Source organism: Excalfactoria chinensis, chromosome 3 (genome assembly GCF_039878825.1).
Source record: "Excalfactoria chinensis isolate bCotChi1 chromosome 3, bCotChi1.hap2, whole genome shotgun sequence".
NCBI lineage: Eukaryota > Metazoa > Chordata > Aves > Galliformes > Phasianidae > Excalfactoria > Excalfactoria chinensis.
The window spans coordinates 3,662,940-3,685,025 of record NC_092827.1 but is presented as its reverse complement, the minus strand read 5'-3'; the positions used below and the strand labels follow the sequence as shown (position 1 = coordinate 3,685,025).

Below are 22,086 nucleotides of genomic sequence, written 5' to 3'. Positions count from 1 at the left end.
GGGGTTGGAACTGGATGATCGTTGTGGCCCTTTGCAACCCAGTCCATTCTATGGTTCTATAATCTGGCATGAAGAGCTTTCAGTTGCGTGATACAGAGTTGGCTGATCACTAACATGCAAAGAGAAGGGCAGCAACGTGAGTCACATCTCTCAGATTTGAGCATGTCGGGAAAGACCTTTTCCCCCACCGCCCATGTTCTGCCCAAGGCACGTTAAAATAAAACCCCTCATTTCCCAGGAAAAAGTGAAACTCCCATTTATTGTACAAACAGAGAATCTTCCGTTCGTGGCCCGTATTTCAATCTGAGGCAGACTGAAACTGTAGGCAGACTGCGCTTAACGGCAGCAGCACCATAAATTTAAAGATTTATTCCTTTTTTTGTTCTTTCTGTAACACTGGAATGCGGCCAAAAGCTTTCTGTAGGAATTAGCACGAAGAAGGTTGTGGAAGATTAATAGAACAAGCAAACAAACCCAGCAGTAATGGGAGAAGGAAACCCCATTCATTTACTCGCATCTTTTAGACTTAAAATCCCCAAGAGAACCCGTAAGGTTCAGCTCCTTAGGAGTTAAAAACAGCACGATGGGAAACGTGGTGGGGCTTCTACTGACAAATAAGAACTCCAACTCACAGTGAGGAAGGAACTAGAAGAGCTGCTTGAACACACAGACGCTTCAATATAACGTGAAACGTTACTTTGGTGCTTCTCCCATTGAGAAGATATTTCTTTTATACGCGTCCCAACTGTAGCAATCTCATGGCATTGCTGGGATACGTCATTGAAGGAAGTCAGGGGACAAGCCCAGCACGGCAGCATCATGCTGGCTAATATTTGCACAGTGTTGAAAAGCAAATGCCATAAGGGTTAAAATCATCCAGCACCCCAGCAGGGAGCACAGGGAAAGGCAGCTCTTCCTGACAGCACTGCATGACCACAGTGATCTTGCTGCAATGAATGAGTGCGTCCTTGGGGCAAGAAAGGTGCACTTGCAAACCGACACAGCTTACATAGTGAGAAGTCCAGTTCAGCTGCAACTGAAGCCATATGGGCCGCGTGTTGTGGGCTGCATTTCTCCCACTGGACAATAAAAGCAGCTGAAGGAAATTCTTTCATATTACATCTGCGTCTTGTCAATGTTTCTCAAACCACATTCAGCTCCTCATTACTGCTTTCCAGGTTTACAATGAGGAACAGTCTCTCATTTGGTTGCAAATGTAAACTGCAAGGTTTCAATGTGCAAATGCAATACTACTGCAGATAAAATCTATTTGATGTCCTAATTCCATACAAAACTTTGCTCATCCAAGACATCATTGAATGCTGGGTGCATCACTGTAGTACCATGAATGATGCCTGGGAACCAAAGATTTAGATATGAATCATAAAGGCACAGCTCGTGTAGCTGTGTTTCAAAGTTCATATTACTTGACAATAGTTAAGTATCGGATAGGGAACAATGGGAGTGATTTTATTTCGTTCTTTAGTACTGACACTTAAGCACAATCCTTTAATTGGACTCAAGTATTTTGGGAAGAAACAACATTCATTTTGTATGTAAACGGAGAAAAAATTACACATAACTTTACAAAAATCAGTGAAAAAAATATATCCAGCTTTGCAAAACCCCTTATGTTCCCAGGAGCTGAGCTTTCAGAGGTGAAAACAATGGTGGCTTTACTAATAAAGGCAGCAGTAGGATGTCAGTCAATGTGAAGCAGCACATTGCCATTTACCACTGTCCTAAAAGCAGTGGTTAAAACCAGCCCTGACTTTGCTTACTGCTGTCTGAAATGGAATCACAGCAGCGTGAATCTGGGCTGAAGGAGGTACAGGTTCTGCTTGTGTATAAACATAGCTCCTGCACAGCCTCAAAGGTGAACCTTAGGTTTGCCGAATTGGAAAAGAATAATGACTTCTCTTTTTTATCAGGTCTTGGTTTGTAGCCAAGAGAGTGGTGAGGTGCTGGAACAGCTGCCCAGAGAGGCTGTGGATGCCCCGTCCATCCCTGGAGGTGTTCAAGACCAGGCTGGATGGGGCCCTGGGCAGCCTGGGCTGGTATTAAATGGGGAGGTTGGTGGCCCTACATGCAACAGGGGGTTGGAGCTTCATGATGCTCGAGGTTCCTTCCAACCCAACCATTTTGTGATTCTATGATTTGTAGCCGTGCAAATCTTGGCCCTATTTGTGGATACATTTGAAATGGCACTGAAGCTCATGTTGGCCTTTCACAGTGTTCTCAGCCCTGTTGTAAGAGCTATATTTAAACACAAGCTGAGGTTTCAGTTGGATGAAGAGCCCAGGTGTACTCAGGACTGAATTACAACACGATGTCTGGCTGGTGCTTATGTAGGCTCCTCATCCAGCACGATAAAGTTCAAATCACCTCACAACCTCAGCTCGACTCACAAATAGTTAAACCTACTTGCAATGCTTCTTTTTCTTTCTCAGCATCCCTTCAGTGCACTCCTCCATCTCCTCTTTTTGCTTTTTGTGCTTCTTCTTATGGCGTTTCTTTTGCTTTGTCTCAGAGTCCTTTACGCTGAGATCTTCCCCATCCGATGCTCCCATATAAGTTTCTCCACCATCCATATTTTCATCACAACTAATGCTTTCCCCATCGTGCTGCTCTTTATGTTTCCTTTTCTTTTTCCTTGAGTGGCATTCATTTAAAGGAGCATCCAGTCCCTCCCCATTCAAGCTACTTATCTTACACTTTTTCCCTCGTGGTTCCTCACAGTGCTCTGTACTCTCTGCCTCATCTCTCTTCTGCTTCTTCTTTTTCTTTTTGGCTTTAGTTTTCAGTTCTTCTGAAAGCTCCAAGGCTGCCTCTTCTGAGGGGCAGCAATCATCTGACTTTGTTTCTGCTTCATTTTGGGATCCTTTCAGTTTTGCCATGCGCTTGGCAAAATATTCCTGGACAGTGAGAACACTCTTCACAGTACTGACACTCTCTGTAGATTCAGGGAGCCCAGAGCCTTCATGCTTCTCTTCCTGAGACTCAGCATCCGTAGCCTCGTCCTGCAGGGGAACAAGGAGAAGCAGGAGTGAGAAACAATTGCCTTAAACAAAAAAGCACTTAAAACCATACACTGCTTTGAAAATTAATGGCAGCCTCTGGCAGATGTGAGGCTGTTCAGCCATGAGTTGGACTCGATGATCCTTAGGGGTCCCTTCCAACTACTCTTTGATTTCTTGATCTGCAGGTAAGGAAGGGGATATGATGATGCATGATAATGCAGCATGACCAATTAGCCTGTGGCATAAAGGAAATCCCATGCCTAGGATACCTCCTATAGCACAGTGCAACAACTTATGATGTACAGAGCAACCCCGCACTGATGCATCTCTTCCATCTTATCTGATCTTTAGAAACATTTGTTTCGTAGCTGGTTTACTGTCATTGTGTCCTAGACGTTATTTAAACATGCTCCATTTGATCATATGTTATCAGATGGCAAAAACAACATCGCAGGTTAGATCTTACAAGGCTTCTGCATACACAAAATGAATAGCTGCTGAACTCTAGCTGCTGGTGAGCAACTATAAAAAGAACCTACTGCCTTGAAAATAAACATAAAGCAAAGAGCAAACTACAGCCATTGAGCTGGATGTGTGGCAAGAGGAGAACTGACTCTGAAAAAGCAACAAACGCAACGAGATGAAAAGATGAAATACATAACTTGTTAAATTATCTCCGACTTGTAAAACAAACATGCTAAAAACGCAGCTGTGATGCAGACTTGTTGACTTGGATCATAGAATCCTAGAATGGCCTGGGTTGAAAAGGACCACAATGACCATCTGGTTCCAACCCCCTGCTATGTGCAGGGTCACCAACCAACAGCCCAGGCTGCCCAGAGCCACATCCAGCCTGGCCTTGAATGCCTGCAGGGATGGGGCATCCACAGCCTCCTTGGGCAACCTGTTCCAGTGTGTCACCACCCTCTGGGTGAAAAACTTCCTCCTAAGATCCAACCTAAACCTCCCCTGTCTCAGTTTCAAACCATTCCCCCTTGTCCTATCACTTCCCACACTCACAAACAGCCATTCCCCCTCCTGTTTATAAGCTCCCTTCAAGTACTGGAAGGCCACAATGAGGTCTCCCGGGAGCCTTATTGATACTGAAGCACTCAGAACTAACCCTTTGTGGCATGGCCTTCTCCTCTGCAAAAGCCACAGATGACCTTTAATTTTCACACTGACTGAGATACTATACTGTTTTTTTCCATTCATAAATGCATGTACAGATAGAAGCATCCACTCTACCCACACATCCTGTACATGGACTGATGTAAAACGCAAGTAAATCAGAGCAGGAGTATTTCACAGCCACGTTCCCTGGCATACACCAATGCACAGGGTGAAGGCCAGCAGCTAACAGGGAGATATGAAAGCACTTATCACAGGGCTTTATAGCTACTGCATGATAGTGCAGATGTGCCATCTGGCTCTCTTTAGAGATGTTTATAAGTAAGGTTCTGCGGGTCTGACTCCTTATACATCCATAGCCTTCACTCACATGAGCAGGAATGCACAACTCTGTGTCATTAGTGATGCATTACGAGCAGCGATTTCCTCATCCACTGGCTTTCAAGAGAGCTATTCCAGTGGAACGAAAGCAACGCCACACTTGAGATTCCAGTAATGTTTGTGTGGACACTTATCAAAGTGATTTACTTTTCTTGCAGGAATACCGTCAGGTAAGTTTATGAACAAGTCCACAAAGGGCTGTTTCACATCAAGGGAAAAAAAAAAGCACACGTACCTACACATATATAAATACAGCATGCACTCAAAAGGGGAGCTGAAGAAGAAGTTTGACAAGACACAATCCACAGAATAAATGGACCAGGCTATGCTTGTAGTTGCTGTCTCATTAAAAGCCACACATCCCAGCCCCAACGCAGATCAAAAAATAGATGCCCCACTAAAGCAAAGCGAACCAGGTCACTTTCTTTTTCCTTTCCCTTCTACCCACAGAAGGATTTTGACATCTTGCATTGCAAAATGACAAACAGTCTCCCAGGTTTTCTGCTGCAGATGCCAGCCGGAACGTTTCCCTCCCCACCCCAATATGTGAAATGCACTCACCACCAGAACACCAATTATTTCCTGGCCAACCAGGAAAGGATTTTCTCATTCCCTTGGTGACTTTGAGTCCTGACAACTTAATTACTGTAATTGAAGGCAAATATTACTTGAACTGCACACATTTCTTTTTATAAGATACGTTAGGCGTATGGAAAAAAAAAAGAATAGCATTGCTTTGGTTAAGCTGAGTTCAGAAGTTATGCGTGATGGCAGAAAATCAGAACCTTGCTCAGAAACTCCTTTATTGATAAGAATTTTAATAACCACGGGTCACCGAACATGGAACCAACAGGGCATGGAGACCAACGAGGAGGTGCCAACTCTAGAAAATCTCTCTGTTTAGGACAAGCTTGTGTAAAGCCATAAATCATCCGCAAGGGCTGTTACATGCCAGCAGTGCTCCCTTTCCGTGATGTTCCTGCCCAAGTAGCCATGGGAGCACTGTTGGAACTCTAAACATCGTTCTTCTCCCACCTCTCGATGGGAGAGTTGCAGTTTATGCAACTCCAAACATAAGATGCAGCTCCTTAAATGAGTATTGCATTTCTGCAACCTCCAACAAGCAATTGCACAAGAGAAGAGAGGGAAGATTCCTGCTCCGAACACTGAAAAAGATGTAAAAGGAAAAGAGCAATTCTGCTGTAGCTGCTGGGAGGCCTGAAGACTTTGGAAGAGATATCTCTTGTGTCTTGAGTTCTTCAACTGCCAACTAAATCAGGCTGAGATGTTGGGAACGGCAGTCCGCAGGGAGTTGGGAGGATGGTCCCAAGCAGGAGCAAAGCACCGCTTAAAACGGTGTTAAGTGTGGAGTGATTAGAAGGAAACAATAGGAAAATTCAAGGAGAGGCTGGGAAGTGCACAGGAAAAGATGAGGGTCAATTATAGCCAGAAGTCCTCAGTAAACATCATCTGTTTATGCAATTGGTTGAACGTATGGAAAATAAAGCACTGTAAGTACTAGCAGGTTTGGTATTTTTCTGCCTGCTTTCTTCACTTTATACACACAATGCTGATTTAATCATTAAGCCAGCGCACCAAACTCATGGAGTGAAATCCTGGCTCTCTTGATTCGTGCAGGATCAGGACTGCGTGTCCCAGGCTCTGTGCTCTCAGAGCATCCTTCAGCCTATTTAGGGAAGGAAAAAATATGGCATGATGGTAAATTATATGCTGAGAAGGATTCACATCATGAGGGGAAGAAAGTTTGGCAGCAGTAGAGTGGTATGCAGATACCTCACAAACTGACATAGAACGGTATGCAGACACCTGACAAACTGAAATGAGTTTCAAATCCAAACGTATCTGGAGTTACGAGATCTTGGGCTGAAGAATTAACATCCGAAAATACAGCAACATAAAAAGCAAACTGGAGCAAAGCAGGGTTTTAGTGCACACACACCAGGAGCAGGCTGAAGTGTGGATCAATCCAATGAAACATTTCACCTCTTCAGAACGCAGGCGTTTCTTAGCACTTAAAGCTTCAAACAGGTGAATTGAACAAAAATGAATAATAATAATCTACTATACAGTCTAAGATCTGCCAGATATGAACTACAATTACTGGAGTGGAGTGATTTCACGTGCCTTTGCTTCCTTGTTTGCAAATGAGGGTGTACTACTTTACCAGTCATTTTGTTAGCACAAATTGACTAAAATGACCCAAAAAGAAAAGCACAGAAGAACCGAGAATAAAGACAGAACACAGCTGAGCTGTGATTTCAGGAGATTCTTGCTTAAATAACACAAAATGGGCCAGATGAAGGAAGTAGAAGCTGAACCTCCAGCCTGAGTTGCAAGGTGATCACGTGATGATCCATGGCTTTACATTGCCACCCCCCCCTCGTTCCACAGCCTGAGTGAATCACAGTGATGAGTTCCTTTCTTGTTGAGAAACCAAACCAACACGATTAATTTAATCCAGCTCTATTCCTGCTCTTCCAGCTCCTCAATGCTGGTGGGACCCCCACGCAGCATGTGGAACTTGACAGGCAAGAACCCAGGGCATCCCTGTATCTTTTCCAACACAGACTAGCTGTAATGCAGGGAAGCACGGCAGATTATTAATAGAGAATCACTGCAGCTCTTCAGACATGAAGGATGACAGTCTTGCTTTAAGGAGCTGACAACTTAAAATTAAGTATAAGCACAAACATTTGGATTGGGATCAAACAGGCAAGAGAGTGAACAAAGACTTGCAGCACGATGAGTTTAAGCAGGATTAAAATAAATACATGCATAAATAAGACCATGATCCATCAGTTCTGTAGTCGGACCTGGCATAAGAATGGGTACCCAGGAGGCTCTCACTTTTTCAGTTCACCTGATTGAGACTGGTATAACACAGACAGCATCTTAGGAAGAGCTAATGATACCAGGTTTCTAATATAGAAAGGGCTGCTGCCAAGAAAAGGGAAGGATTTTCCCTGTGCTTACAATGAAGAAGACAAGTGACAAGATACAAACCACAGATCTTTGCTAGCAGGATGAATCTGTCAGTATATACACGAAACCTCAAACACCAGGAGCTTCAACCACTGAAAGCAACTCTGCAAACAAGCAGGAAAGCATTAGGTGGAGTTCATCCTTGTTTGTTCATGGAGCATTTGGTCACCACTCTCAGCCACAGGGTTTGGATTTTGGGTGGTGCTGTGTGGAGTTGGGGGTTGGACTCAATGATCCTTGTGGGTCCCTTCCAAATGGAGGTATTCTATGGTTCTACAGAATGGAATATAGGCTATCTAGACTCTAGAATTTATAGCCCTCTAATGCCACAAGAAAAATAATAATTAAAAAAAAACAAAACAAAACACAAAGGAGATGCAATTTGATCTCTTGGTAAGTTGCAATAGTACTTCTTATACTGAGTGCCGATAGAGCACAGCATCCTCCTACAGGAAACTAAATGCAAGTCCTACATGTCTTAACAGCTGTCTGGGCCGCACAATGTGACAGCACTTCTTCAAGGGACCTCTGTTCAGAAAACCTCTCCTCTTCAGCTCCATTAAAATAAAATGCTGTGCCAGAGGACAGGGATACCAGTGGAGATCTTTCAGTTGGATATTAAATACTGCACTCCACACAGACCATCAATTCTGCCTGTTAATCAGTAAGGACAAGGAGTGAGGTTAGGAAGCAACTAATGGGGAAGAGACATGGAAAAACCCTTTTAAGAAAGCCTGTTTTCTCTGGGGCATTAGGATCCATGCTTGCAACACCTGCCTCCACCTGCAAGGAACGAGCAGGCAGATTGGAAGTGACCTCAAGCCCACAGCAAGGCTACAGCCAACACAGAACAGGGCAGCTGTAGCTGCTTCCAGCTGAGCTGTGAGAACCTCCAAGGCTCCTCAGTGCTCCCAGGTACTCGTTTTTTTTATCATCACATAACAGCGATCATTGCAATCTACTACATAAATCCAGAGGCCTCTGGTGTTCAAGTACACTTGCACTGTGTCTGCTGACTCCATTTTTTACTTCAGTATTAAACTCAGTGGTGATGCGTTTCCATTACATCTAAATTCTCCCAGACCTTGTTGCAATTCTGTTTTTATTATTCTATTACGTGTTTTGCTGCAAGTTCATCCCCTACCTCAGCAAGTGGCTGATTGCAGCGTTTTCATTTATAACTCATGCATTACTATCACTAAAATAGAAAGCTGCCAATTCACTCGCTGAACGCCATCTCTTGGCATCCAAAATGCCATTTGCTTGTCATGTCAACAATACACTTCTACTGCTGTACAACGTATTGGATTCCAGCCTGTTTCCATCACTGAAACAGGAGCCATCCAAGAAGCTGTAACACTCAGCCTGGTTTTGCCTTCAGCCTGAGAACAACAGCGTAACAGGAAGCAACAGGGTTGCAAAAGTGCAAGGGATTAAATTTTGGCCAGGGACTTGATTACAATGATAGCCATGGGGATTCATTCCAGCTGTCATTATCAGATCCTGGTCAGTCAGTACAGCTCTAACAGTCACAATGCTGGCAAGTTACAACACCTGGACTTCTAACGTCAGCTTGAGAGCCCTGACACCGTGTTGTGCACAGAGCACCGACTTCCTCCTACTGTTCTCACACTTTTCAGGAAAAAAGAAAAGCCTTCGTTTACGTCTCAGCAAAGAAACACAGCGTGTGAAGGCCGTGAGCAGAGCACAGCCCGCGATGGGCTATGGAGGTGACACACAAGAAGGGGGGAAGGCACGCAGGGAAAGGGTTAAAGAGAAATCAGCACACCGCAGAGCAGAAAAATCCTTTCTGTTTCTTGAAAGAGAGACACTTAGATATCCTTGTGACATCTCATTTCACTCTAGCTACACTGCTGAGGCCAGCAAAACCTCTCTTCCTTTGCATTTCCTTGCAAATTACATCTGTGTGTTAGACTGAACATAAACAAAACTAAAGGAAGAGATTTCCCTTAGGATCTCTCTGCTGGCACGGTACAGAGATCCAAACACAGTGACTTCATCTTCCCAGAAGCATCTCAATCAATTCTAACTGTTCTGTTCTCACCTTGAACAACAGAGGAAGCTCGGTCCAGCAGAACAAGCACAGCACTGGGAAGGTCACGTTTCCCAAGTTCTCTTCCCAGCTACAAACAGAACTGGTGCAAAAACCACAGACAAGTTATGTGCTACAGTGCAGGCTAGCACAAAAAAAAAGAAGGCCAAATATAGAAGCACAGAATGGCCTGGGTTGAAAAAGACCTCAAAGATCATCTCGTTTCAACCCCCCTGCTATGTGCAGGGTCACCAATCATCAGACCAGGCTGCCCAGAGCCACATCCAGCCTGGACTCGAACGCCTCCAAACATGCCTTAGCACTAATATGAAACTTGTAGCAGAGATATGAGTTTCATTAAGTGTTTATAAAGTGCTCTGAGATCCTTGAAAGAGGCAACCCAGATGTGCAACGATGTTGCTTTCCCATTTCCCTGCATTATGCTGCTACAGTAAACATTATGCTTAGCAGTGAACACATACGTTGCGATTTTTGTCTGTTCTGCAATATGCCCAAATACACTCTCAGATGCAGGATTTTGAAGGAGTGGGCAGGACTGCAGTGAAATCAGTGCACTCTGGTCTCTTCATCCCACAGCAACACTCTAATGTCAATGCCAACAGCCAGGACAGCCATTCCAGGAGTGTAAGTACTACCAGAAGGCAGCAGCGCTGTAAGGAATTCTTAGAATTAATCAAAGACTTCTTCATGAGGTTGTTTTACTACCATCGTGTCATTCCCTAGGCACTCTTTATTAGCCTTTTATAATAAGTGGCACAGGCAGCTGCTTTTAAACCTTCCTATTCAGGTTTCAGAAGATCAAACCCTTCTCATTACTGAATGAAGGATTCCTTCCGACACCCCACAGATACAGAATCTGAATGGAACAGATGAGAACTAACAAGTGGGCTTGGCTAGCCACACTGTGAATACAAGCAAAGGTACTAGCAAGGAGCATGTAAAATGCAGACTGAGTTGCTGAGAGAAAGGATACCATTAAAATCATTGGAAATACCCAGAGAGTAAGAGTAAGCAGAGTCAGCATCACAGCTAAATGAGTTCTGAAATCTGAAGATAATACCTAAGCAAAACTTCACTTCTATTCCCCTTCTAATAACAAACCCAGAAAGAGCCGCTTGTGTGTAAGCAGAGTTTACCTACGAGCCTTCAAAGCAGATAGTCTAAATGGCCGTACCTTCAATCCTTTCCCCTTCCCCTTAGAAAATGCTTCTCGAAAGGAACATACACACTTGAAACTCTTCCGCTTCTTTGCTCTGAGGGGGTAATATGCAAGAGAGCTGATCCACGTACCAACACCATGTCAGACCTTCGTGCAAGGGTGCAGATATTTCCTGTTTTTCAGCACAAGTAGTGGCAGAGGAGCTGCTGAGAATACCTCCTTGTGTCACTTTTTAGTCACTTATTTGTTAAGCGTGCCTTCATCAGGACTCGGTTCCTTTCCTTTAAGCAGGTGTGAAGAAGTATTTGCAGCACAGGAAAATGAATCAGAACATTACGACTCAGAGCAGCACAGACCATAAATACCAGCAAAGCCCTCCTGCCTGTAAGCGGGCAGGCTAAAAGACAGATAGAATAGAAATACCACGAATAAGAGAGCTGAAATCAGAAATACGATCCCACAGATGTGCACACATCTTTTTTTTTCTTCTCTCCCATCTATTAAGGACCGAAGAAAACACTGTCTGTGAGGGAAGAGGTTTATTTTTTCCAAGGAACAACCCTCATGCAGCCCTACAGTTCATACATATCTTGTTCTTGACGTCAGGAATGGTCAGGGTACAGCTCTGCATTCCACCTCCTCTTTCCAAGCCCAGGCTGGATGGGGCCCTGAGCAACCTGATCTAAGTTGGAGGTTGGTAGCCCTGCCTGTGACAGAGGGGTTGGAACTTGATGATCGCTGGGGTCCCTTCCAACCCAAGCCATTCTATGACTATGATTCTCTGCCTATATACTCTATCCGACCTCCTTCTTACTCTATCCACTCTTTCTTACACAACTATTCCTACAAGTCAGCTCCTCAGATCAATTCAAATTAGCACCTTTGCTTTCTCCCCACAAACCCAACTTTCCCACAGCATGCTTCACAGCGGGACTGTGTTTTAAACACAGACCTAAGTGCTTAACTATTCATATTGCCTGTGTGTCCTACCTTACCCTTTTACTTTCTGGTATGTGTAACATCCTGCCCTTGTTCTGTCCATCATTGCATTGGAAGTTCTCTGGGGAAGCAATTAGCCCACATGTGAGCACTATATAACATAATTAACAAATAATCACTACTGAGAAATGTAGGCCAAAAAAGCAAAGTTATCAGAGCAACATTTCTGCAGAGACTTGCATTGTTCTGTACTCACTTGCAACGCTAGCTTCCAAGATCCTGGAGGCATGTATTATACCCCAAAGCAGCATTAAAGCAAAGGTGAAGACTGTGCTTTAAAGAAGACATAAGATGTTCTGACTCTATTTGGATTTACAGGCTTTGCTATTTTCTCCACGTTCATTAACACTACCCAGTAGTAAGTATTTACACGGCAGCCTACAGTTAATAAGCTTCAGAATTCGAGGTGAAAAGCTTGTAATTTGGATCTAAATTAACTTTGGCAACAAGAGTATCAAAGGAAGGAAAGACAGGATGACTGTAACCATGAGCAAGATGCAACACAAACTTCAGATGTGACATCATTTACAGTGGAAAAACAGCTTGAGGAGACAAGGACACAACCTTTGCTCCTGGGTGTTCCTTCCCATAGCAGCTAGGAGGGACCAGCATTGATCATCGCTGTCCTAACAGGGTAAGCTTTAGATTTCAGCAAGAAACAAACTACTTCTCAGTCTTGAGGTATACCAGGACTGCACCTGAGGTACCATAGGATGGGTATTCCAGCCTTTTGCACACTTGCTAGAAGTTGTAAAGAGCACTGCGTATCAATTCAGTGCAGCTCCTGTCCCCTTGTATTGAAAAAGGAGTCTGGCTATTAGTTGCCAAAAGCAATAGATGTGGGTTTCTTATAAACCTGAACTAGACTTCTCCCAGGGGAAGAAGGAAGCAAATACATACATACGTATATGTATATATATATATATATATATATGAACAAAAAGAAAAAGAAAAGGAAGAGTCAATTTGGATTTGTTATTGGGAAGAATAAAGGCGGCTCTTGAGATGTACAGAGGAAGAACAGCCTTCAGGAAAGAGGATGAATAAATCTCCCCGCATCTCCTTTTAGACTACATCAGTAACAGCGACCGTAGTCTGAAATGCTGCTTTTAGTTCCAGCAATAGCTGACCTTGTCTTGAAATACTACATTACGATGGTCCCTATGGGGAACATGGCAGTAAACAGCCAGATTATTTCAGCCACAAAGCAGGTGGAAAGCTTGCCAAGAAGCAGTTGATGCTACTTCATGGGTAATCCATGGAGACTACAAGTGCCAGCATGCAGCCTCGTAGCTGGAGCAAGATAGAGCATGTCTGCTGTGACCTGTAAGAGAGACGAGGGATTTCCATGGTGAGTTTGTGAAACGTGAAGACCTTTGGCCCCATCGACCTACAGAACTACTCATCTGTTTTAACCTATGGATGTATGTGAGCAATTTAAGGAGAGAATAGCTTAGATCAGCACCGACAACATCCACATCACCAAAGCCTTCTTCAATGCCAAAGAAAATCCTACTTGTCCAAGTAAAGACTAGTCCTGTGCTTTGATATGGACACACAACCACATGATGTAGAGATGGCTTGTCCTCCCATAGTTCATGATGTTATCTCAGCTTTTCTGCAGCAAGAGCTCATGGGCCCTACAGCTCTACCTCCCAACCATTTGAGGTGCAAGCCTTTAGTTTATTTCACATCTGTACCTATCCAGACTGCTCTTGGGCTTACATCACCTTCCTCCTCTGGGAGTGAAGAGCCTCATTCTCCATCTTCAAATCCCTCATCAGACTTCACTTCCTTTGGCTCGCTTTCCATGGCTTTCCAAAGCTCTTCTGCTTTGCTTTTCCTGCCTGCCTCCAACTTTTGCAACCTTGCAAGCTACAGCCTTTATTTCACGTCCTTCTTTGCTCTTCCCCTTTATCCTTACCTTCGGTCTATTTTGGCGATTACTTATAAAGCTCACTCAGGTCAAAACTATATACACACATCTTTCATGACGCTAAGGATTAACTTCATAGTGCTGCATAAAGATTTAGCAGTAAAGTTAAAAATGACAATGAGAAAATCCCTCCTCCTGTAATTCCAAATAGATTTCCTAGGATCTTCTCATTAATGCTTCATGTAATGCCCACAGGGAAGCAAAGTGCTCTGTGGTTGCCCAGTGAACCACACTAAACACAAAACCTGCGCCTCGAGGGACTTGCAGGGTAAAGCCATGAGTGGGTACAAAACAATACAAATAATTAACAGGTAGGCAGTCCCGCAGGGAGCGTGTGTGCTCCAAGCTGGAACCTTTCCTGGCACAGGAGCTTTGAAAAACGAGTGGAAATGGGATGCTTAGCACAGCTTAAGACAAAACCGCTCCAGGAATAAGCAGCAAAATGAAGAGAAGATTTGGGAGGAAATGCCAGATGAAAGGAAAGATCCATTTGTTGCCAGTGTCTCATTTGTTCCTAATGTTGTCTGCAACTAAGTGGAGATGCAAAGGCAAACAGTGCAGTCTCCAGCCCCTCAGCCACATCTCACAAAGCTGTTTAGAGCGATGCGACGTTGGTCAGGGTCTCAAATCCTGCCTGGAAGACTTGGAGTACTTCACCTGGATGTTCTGAGCATGCTGAAGCAGATGGAAACAAGACAGCCCTGAAATTCTCACTTCCTTACACCGAGAACTGAAAAGGTGTAAAAACTAAAAAGGAGGAAAAAAGACTCCTGCCCAACAGACCTGAGCAGCCTAGCATTTAATAAGTGCAGAAGCTTTCAAAGATTTAATTTCCCCAGTTAGACTTCGTAACAACCCATCCTTAAAAGCTGCTTTCTGCTTTGGATTTACTTCCTTTCAGTCAATCATCCTACCACTCAGCTCTCCTTTCATTACGTGAGCGCGCTGTAATCCCTTCTGCTACCTGCAGAAGCTGGGTGGTCCCTCCATCCAGAGCTCCATCAAATCAGCCAGCCTCAAAGCTCAGCGGTGACTCAGCAATGCCGGCTCAGTTTTATTCCTTCCCTTCATTACCCCATACTTAATGCCCTAAGTAAAGCTGCGGGAGGAGCCAAGAGCCAAAGAAGTTGTTCCAAGCGCAGACAGAGGTCACAGCTACCCCAAGATCTGAGCTACATGTTTCACTTTAAAGAGTTTTCTTGTAGGAGCACTGAGCAAAGCGATGAGGCTTTCTGTGGCTTTGCAACTTGTGGCTGGATGACCCCATATCTACTGAAGTGCAAGTCCTGATTGAAGCTGTTCCTGTGGTTACGACATTCGTAACGGCTTCCCTCTGCGTGGATTCTCTGATGTCTAATAATACTGTTGAGCCCAGCTGGGAAAACAATTTGTCTTTCCTCTTTATGTGACCATTTATTTTCACAAAGAGCAGGAATGTAGCATTTCTAAGGCCGCTGTCTCCTTCTGTAACATGGTTGGAATCAGTGAGGGAACAGATGAACTGAATAATCGTATGTATTCAATCTTCCAGGAAATCAGGCTAAAAATGAGGTAGTTGACATGGCAGCAAAAGGGTGAACGATAAAAATTAGAAGTCAATACGTATTTCAGCAGTCCATCCAGCCTGCTAATGCCGCTGATAATTCTGTGCATTGAAAGCCTACAGCAGTGGACTTAAACGGGCCAGCACTGCTCACCCTTAATGTGCATGGGCACAGCATCCTTCAGCTGGTTTCTCAGGCATCATCATGAGAACATGGTCTGTGCTAAAAGGCAGGTCTGGATTTTACAAGGAGAAACAAGGAAGCACGGCAGCATAAAGCATCACTGATAACAGTTTAAACAAACTTTGTACAGGAGGAGAAGTCTGTTCTACTGCCTCTGCTGTGGAGCAAATCACCTCAGGAAAGGAGGCAGTAATACACAGATCGAAGTGGTGAGGGTAAACCATGGATGGCAGCCATCAACGTGACCATTTTTGCAGCAATCAACGCCTTTTGAATTAAAAAATAAATAAATAAAAAGCCATGCAAATTGGCAGGTGGTAGGAAGCCAAAGCATCGCTAAAAAGGAGCGATTGTTCAACTGCACTGCAGATGTAGGCACTAACATCCATGTTGCAACCTGTTATCAACCGCAGTGTGTTGAAGGGATTAAAAGCTAAGGACTGTTCTTACACTCCCGTGTCAGGCCAGGGTCTTCCAATTTTTCAGCTTTAATATCCACACAGTTGCAACACCAGACCAACCGTGTTTGCTCCTAATGAAAGCAGTGATTCACTTCCATTCCGGGAACTATGCCATCAAATGTTGATTAGAGTGCAAACTGCCCCCAAAACTTAAAACGGAGGGAAAAAGAAAACAAAGTGAGGTGTAAAAGAAGATGGGAGTCGAGGGGAAAATCAAAGCTGAGAATTCACCAGGAGGTAGAGATTTTATCAAAGCGATTGGTTCATTAGGCAGAAGATTTGACTGTGCATTAACACTGCACAGTCGTGTTTTTCGTTAGTGAGTTCTTCAGGGCAGACACCTTTGTCTTTATACTTGTAAAACCCCAATTAATATCTTGGGCAGACTACAAACAAATCAACATTAAAACAAAGCAGTGAAAGAGAACCATTTGTATATCCTGTTATGCCTGGAGTCAGTAGGACACATTCAACTCTCGGGAGAGAGACCATATTCTCTCCTCTTTAATAATCTCGCCCATGTGTTCTGTACATCTATAGCAGTTAGAAAATACAAACTTTGATTTATATGCTTGCTGCGGTTCAGGAGGAGTTCACTATAGGATGCTGCTCTGGGAATTCTCGTTACACTTCTTGTGTCTGCGTATTCAAGCTAGCTTTAAAGTAGTCACAGTACAACCAGAGCAGAATCCTCTGCAGCAACACAGCCCACTCAAGATGCTGTTAAACACTGCACAAACCAGTCCCTTTGTATTCCTCCTTTAGCAGTGTGCAAGTGAGGCTGTCCAACCTCTGATAGGTTATAGGCATGTCTGGGAGATGGAAGACCACTGGAATGGTAAGTGGTGGAGGGAACCGAGTCTTACTTTGTCTTGTCTGTACTGTAGGACTGGAAGGGGTTCCTAACACAAGCTATCTCCAAAAATGCAGAGAGATTGCACTGGAAAGAAATAGTTTGTTCACATCAAAGCAGAGCTTTGGATGGAATTTACTGATGTGGGTGACTTGTCACCAGGACCCAAGAGGGAAAATCAGCAAGAGGAATCAGCATCAGCATCATCCCCCACCCTGCACACACACACGCCTTCTAAACTAGAAAAGCCATTTAATACTGTTTTAGCTGCCTAAAATATGTTCAGAGGGAAGGCCGGACACAGACAAATACTGTTGGTTTTGGGTCATGGCAGTGGTTAAGATGTCATACTACGGATTCAGAGTCTGAGTCTTCCTCTGGTTCTCACTAATGGCTGGCCACATTGAAGTTGTCCTAAGTAGAAAGCTAGCAATTTAGGCTCATGATTGAAAAAAGCTGCAAATATTCCAGCCACATCTCTCTGTCTGGCATACCAGAAGCTATAAAAACATTAACCAAGATTACAAGTGAGAATGTATGATTTAGGGTTTATGATTCCCAGAGAAGCCTTAATGTCAAAAGTTAGAAGAAAAGAGCAACATTACCTCTACGTTTTGCTCCCCTTGGTATAATAATGATTTTAAATAGTAGCAACAAAGATGCAGTTTAAGAGTTGGAAAAGTCTTCCCATGTTTGGCAGAGCAAACAGATTGGGCAGCTTGTGGAGTTCTTGTAAGACAGGCCTTCATTCATTGATTCCTTATACACATCTCTCCAGAATGATACAGAGCTGATCCCGCCTACAGAAAAAGGGATTTGATGGGTCCATTCCACACTTACCTCCTATGGAAGGAAACCTAACTCAGAGAAACACAGAAGAGAGGGATTAACAGCTACACCCTACAAGTGAACAGCAGTGCCAGATCAACTTGATAGGATAAGGGGGAATGGTTTTAAACTGAGACAGGGAAGGTTTAGGCTGGATATGAGGAGGAAGTTTTTCACCCAGTGGTTGGTGATGCACTGGAACAGGTTGCCCAAGGAGGCTGTGGATGCCCCATCCCTGCAGGCATTCAAGGCCAGGCTGGATGTGGCTCTGGGCAGCCTGGGTTGCTGGTTGGTGACCCTGCACACAGCAGGGGGTTGGAACTGGATGAGCATTGTGGGCCTTTGCAATCCAGGTCATTCTATGATTCTATGAACTGGTATCTTCTCCTTAGAAGATGTTGATTCCAACAAATTGGAATCAGAACAAGGTGAGATTCAGAGATCTCATGAAAGAGTTAAACATCCCAGCAGGTAATAGCTGAATTTTGAAAGAATTTGGCCACCGCAGCTACTTCCCTGCAACAGTTACAAGAAGCTGCTGCCAAGGTTAACATCAGAAGGCAGATACTGACAGGCTTTTTTTTGCCCAGTCAGATGCTGGTATTGACACTCATTCAGACAAGCCGGTACAAACATGCAGAAAAGGACATTTTCTATAGCAACGGCTTCTCAGGTAACTAAGGAATTTACCAACAGTCATGAAATCTCTGGCAAGCACGTGGAAGATGGTGGGGATAGCTTCCCAAATGTCCTGGGGCACGGAAAAGCTGATGTGCCTCATGTAACAACGGCTCCTACCACGCTGTTTCAGCCCGGGCACTCGGAGATGAGTGATGGCCTCCCCAAGCTGTGCAACACATGGCAGGATTCATCAGAACTGGGTAACCGTGGCCAAGTGATGTGGAGGAAGGGTGATAAATTGCAACTGCAAGTCAGGCTCCTAAGAAAAGGACAGTTTGTCCTCCTCCTTGATTTTCATTTAGGCTAGAACACCAATGGAAAGTTTCTTTACCCAATGATTATTGACTATTGAGTAGAACTCAAAGCAGTAATAGTATTCCTTCTATGAGACCTTATTGCCATCTTCCAGTACCTGAAAGGTTCTTACAGTGAGAGTGGGGCAGGTCTCTTCTCACTAGTGACATGTGACAGGACGAGAGGAAATGGCCTCAAGTTGCACCAGGACAAGTTTAGGTTGGATATTAGGAAGAAATTCTTTACAGAAAGGGTAGTTAAGCACTGGAATAGGCTCCCCAGGGAGGTGGTTGAATCGCCATCCTTGGATGTGTTTAAGAGCCGTTTGGATGTGGTGCTCAGGGATATGATTTAGCAGAGGGTTGTTAGAGTTAGGGTACTATGGTTAGGCTGCGGTTGGACTTGATGATCTTCAAGGTCTTTTCCAACCTGGGTAATTCTATGATTCTATGATTCAGACACAGTGAGGTTCTGCTAATGCAGAAGGTAAAACTGATTCACAGAGAGGAAGCTGATCTCATTTTGCAAAGTCTAGGGGCAGGGTGAGCTGTGCACAAGGTGCTGGACTCTCCCTGCAGACTGAGCACTGGGTGTGGAGATCAACTCCGAATCAAAACTATCATGATTTGCACCTTTGGTTCCATTACTAGTTTGAAGGCAGAAGAAAAGCCTCGCTCTCAGCAAATTCAATCTGGTTTAAGATTTGCGGTGCTTCACGAAAAGGCTTTGCCATTTTCAGTTGCGTTTTTGTCCTTAAAATAATATGATTCCTGGAGAGTTGCTATCGATGCAAGGAAGATGGTTTTTTAAATCCTCGAAGAGAATAAGGCCTGGATAGGTAACTGTCAGTGTGCTAGAGATGACAGATTAGCCAACTCTACAGGGTACAATTTGCATCTGATTCATGGGGACTAGAAAGGAACCAGAAAGTTGAGATTGTAATGAGGTTAATCATACTACTCTTGGGACCCCATTCATCCTGCCTCTGAAGGGGCCTACATCCACTTTGTACTATCTCAGTTGCATTTCGGAAGCTATTTGGGGCTTGCTGGGATGGAAACAGATGATTGGAAGGAGGGTAGAGATAAAAGTTTGCTGGTTTTCCAATCAAGCTGGTCCGTATCAAAATTATGTGACTAAGAGCTGAGATTAAGGAATGTAGCAAACCTCACTCAGATTCCAGACTGAAGCTGAAAAGCTTTGAGATTTAATGCTTATAATTCATAGAGCTCTTGCATTTAACCAGGACTGGCTGTTAAAAAAAAATAAATCAAAAATCAATCAATCTGGAGGAACCTTTCTGCATCCAGAAACAAAGGGAAAGGATGAGATCATATCTATTTCTTCAGCCTTGGTGAGGTCTGAAAGCTAACGTATGAAACAGATGAGACTTGTTCTCAGCAAAGCATGCCGATGCCGTAGCAATGAATAAGTGTTCAAATAGCAAGGCAGCAGCACCCTGCAGCTGATGTGGCAGTAAATTCCACTGCTGTCAAACCTGGGCTAGTTGCATGAGTCCCATAACCCTTGGGTAACTGAAGACGCAGCATAACACTAAACTAAGTAGACCTCAGAGCACAGCCACTGGTGTAAGTGCTGGGCTAACAGGCAGTTCAAAAGACCTTTTCACTGTGATCTTCTATGTTGAACTTGGCACCATTGCGGAGTACTCAGACTGTTCTACCAATGGGGGCACAGAGGCCCTGAAAGCAGTGAAGCGCTTTGCCCCGGATTGTACAGCATCAATATTTGATGTGGGACTGCTGGTTTTGTTCCTGGATTTCCAGTCCTGAGCTTTGGCTACACTTGCCAAACAGAAGAGCTACAAGCTGGGATTTCTTGTGCCTTAATAAAGAAAGCGAACAGATCGAAACCTTACTACTAAGCATAACAAAATTAAGCTGGTCGAACCAATTCACAACTGCATGAATACTTTTCCATGTATCGATGACTAACCCAAAGCTGCAGCACAGAGTCTGGCTAAGATCCCAAGGTCCAGACTCACAAACCTCGGGCAGTCCTGGTGGAAGGTCCTCTTTACTCCAGTTCCCATCCCCTTTTACTCAGACCCTTCATTTCTAGGTCAAATAAAGACAATACATAAAAGAAAACTTCTGATGTATAAAGACACTCAGTGTCCAAGTAACCCTTTCTTTGAGGACAATTTTTATACGACCTTAGTTCCAAATCTGATAGCATAATAACACTGCTAGAAAAAATGAGCTAAATGCTTTTTTACTTCATTCACCTACTGCAGAAGTCTAAACAAGCAATCCAGAGTCATGCTGAATTTATGCTCTTTGGAAACAAAACAAAACAGTACAATGTCTACAGAGCTGTCTATTGACCTAGCAGTTATCAGAATTTCTTCTCTTTGTTGGCACAAAAGCTGCTTTCTAAACAGCCACTGACCCACTTTCACCTAGCTGGCCTCTGAAGTTAAGAGAAGATTCATACGCTCTAGACGTTGCAGGCTCTGTTTGAAGTCACTGCTGTCAGGAGATGGTCAGTTTACGTCTCCTGTCCTAGGACAGGAAAAGGATGCACTCTCAGCTCCATGTGCTGCAGCGAGATAAGCACAAAGATTTCTGTCCTATGCCCTTATCAGCTTTTCCTGCTACTCTCCAGAACAGACACCACCAAGACTGGCAGTAAAAATTAAACTTGCTTAAGTAAAAGGGGAAGAAAAAAAAAAAAGAAAGGCTCAAGTAGTTCTCATAACTGCTTGTCATACAAAAGGTTGAAGTTTGGGGAAAAAATAATCATGGTAGGATTTTTGGGAGCTCTAAAGGCTACTTAAAATCTTCTGCGCCCTCCGTATAAACCGATCTCTTCCTTAGACACACCCAGGATGCCTTACATTTTAAAGCATCGCAGTGGTTAAATAGCAGCCTTTACTAAATTAAAGACAGAAATATTTCCCTCGCAAACAAAACGAATTAGAAGGCGAAAGGACATGCTTTGCATATGGAAATTATGTCGGTTTATTAACATTTTCCTTGGCTTTTCATTCTCTCTTTACTGCTCTTTCTTTATGTTGCTTCTGCCACAGCAGCCTGGTTTCTTCAGTGTGCAGAGCACAGACTAAACAGACTCCAAGGAGCTCAGCTTATCTCCTATCTTTCCATCGCCTGCTCACAGATGATTTCATGTACGGGTGCCTCAGTCTCCACCCAGCATCAAAGTGGTGCTACACCTTGGTAAAAAACATTGCCATCCAAAAGCGAGATGGACTCAAGAGCACAGCAGCGCGTCAGTGCAATAAAAGGGATTTTACACACTTCAAGGTGGCTTTTTTTGTTCGCTTTCGTGTTGCTTTTCCTAATCTTGCTGAAGATGCACTCGTGCTTCTCCAATTCTGTTAATTTCTCTTCAAACTACACACTGGTGGGCAGGCAGCACTGCCATGATCACAGCTCCATGCATACTTATGGAGGTTGTGTTTTTGACATTCATTGCCATATAGTTTTACCGCTGCTTGTGCAGTCTGCGTGTGCCATACAAAGGCATGCTGCAGGAAAGCTCTTGGGAAGTTCAAT

At 43.9% G+C, this 22,086-nt stretch overlaps 1 protein-coding gene across 1 annotated transcript in view; it reads right to left on the bottom strand.

Annotated features, from left to right (window-relative positions):
* Nucleotides 1–240: 240 nt before the first annotated feature.
* The window catches only part of PINX1 (PIN2 (TERF1) interacting telomerase inhibitor 1), a 55,597-nt gene continuing 33,751 nt past the window's right edge, over nucleotides 241–22,086 (bottom strand). The window contains exon 7 of the mRNA XM_072331743.1: nucleotides 241–3,020. Coding sequence (XP_072187844.1) covers nucleotides 2,421–3,020 — 600 coding nt within the window. The 3' untranslated portion in view covers nucleotides 241–2,420. The remainder of the gene's footprint in view (nucleotides 3,021–22,086) is intronic.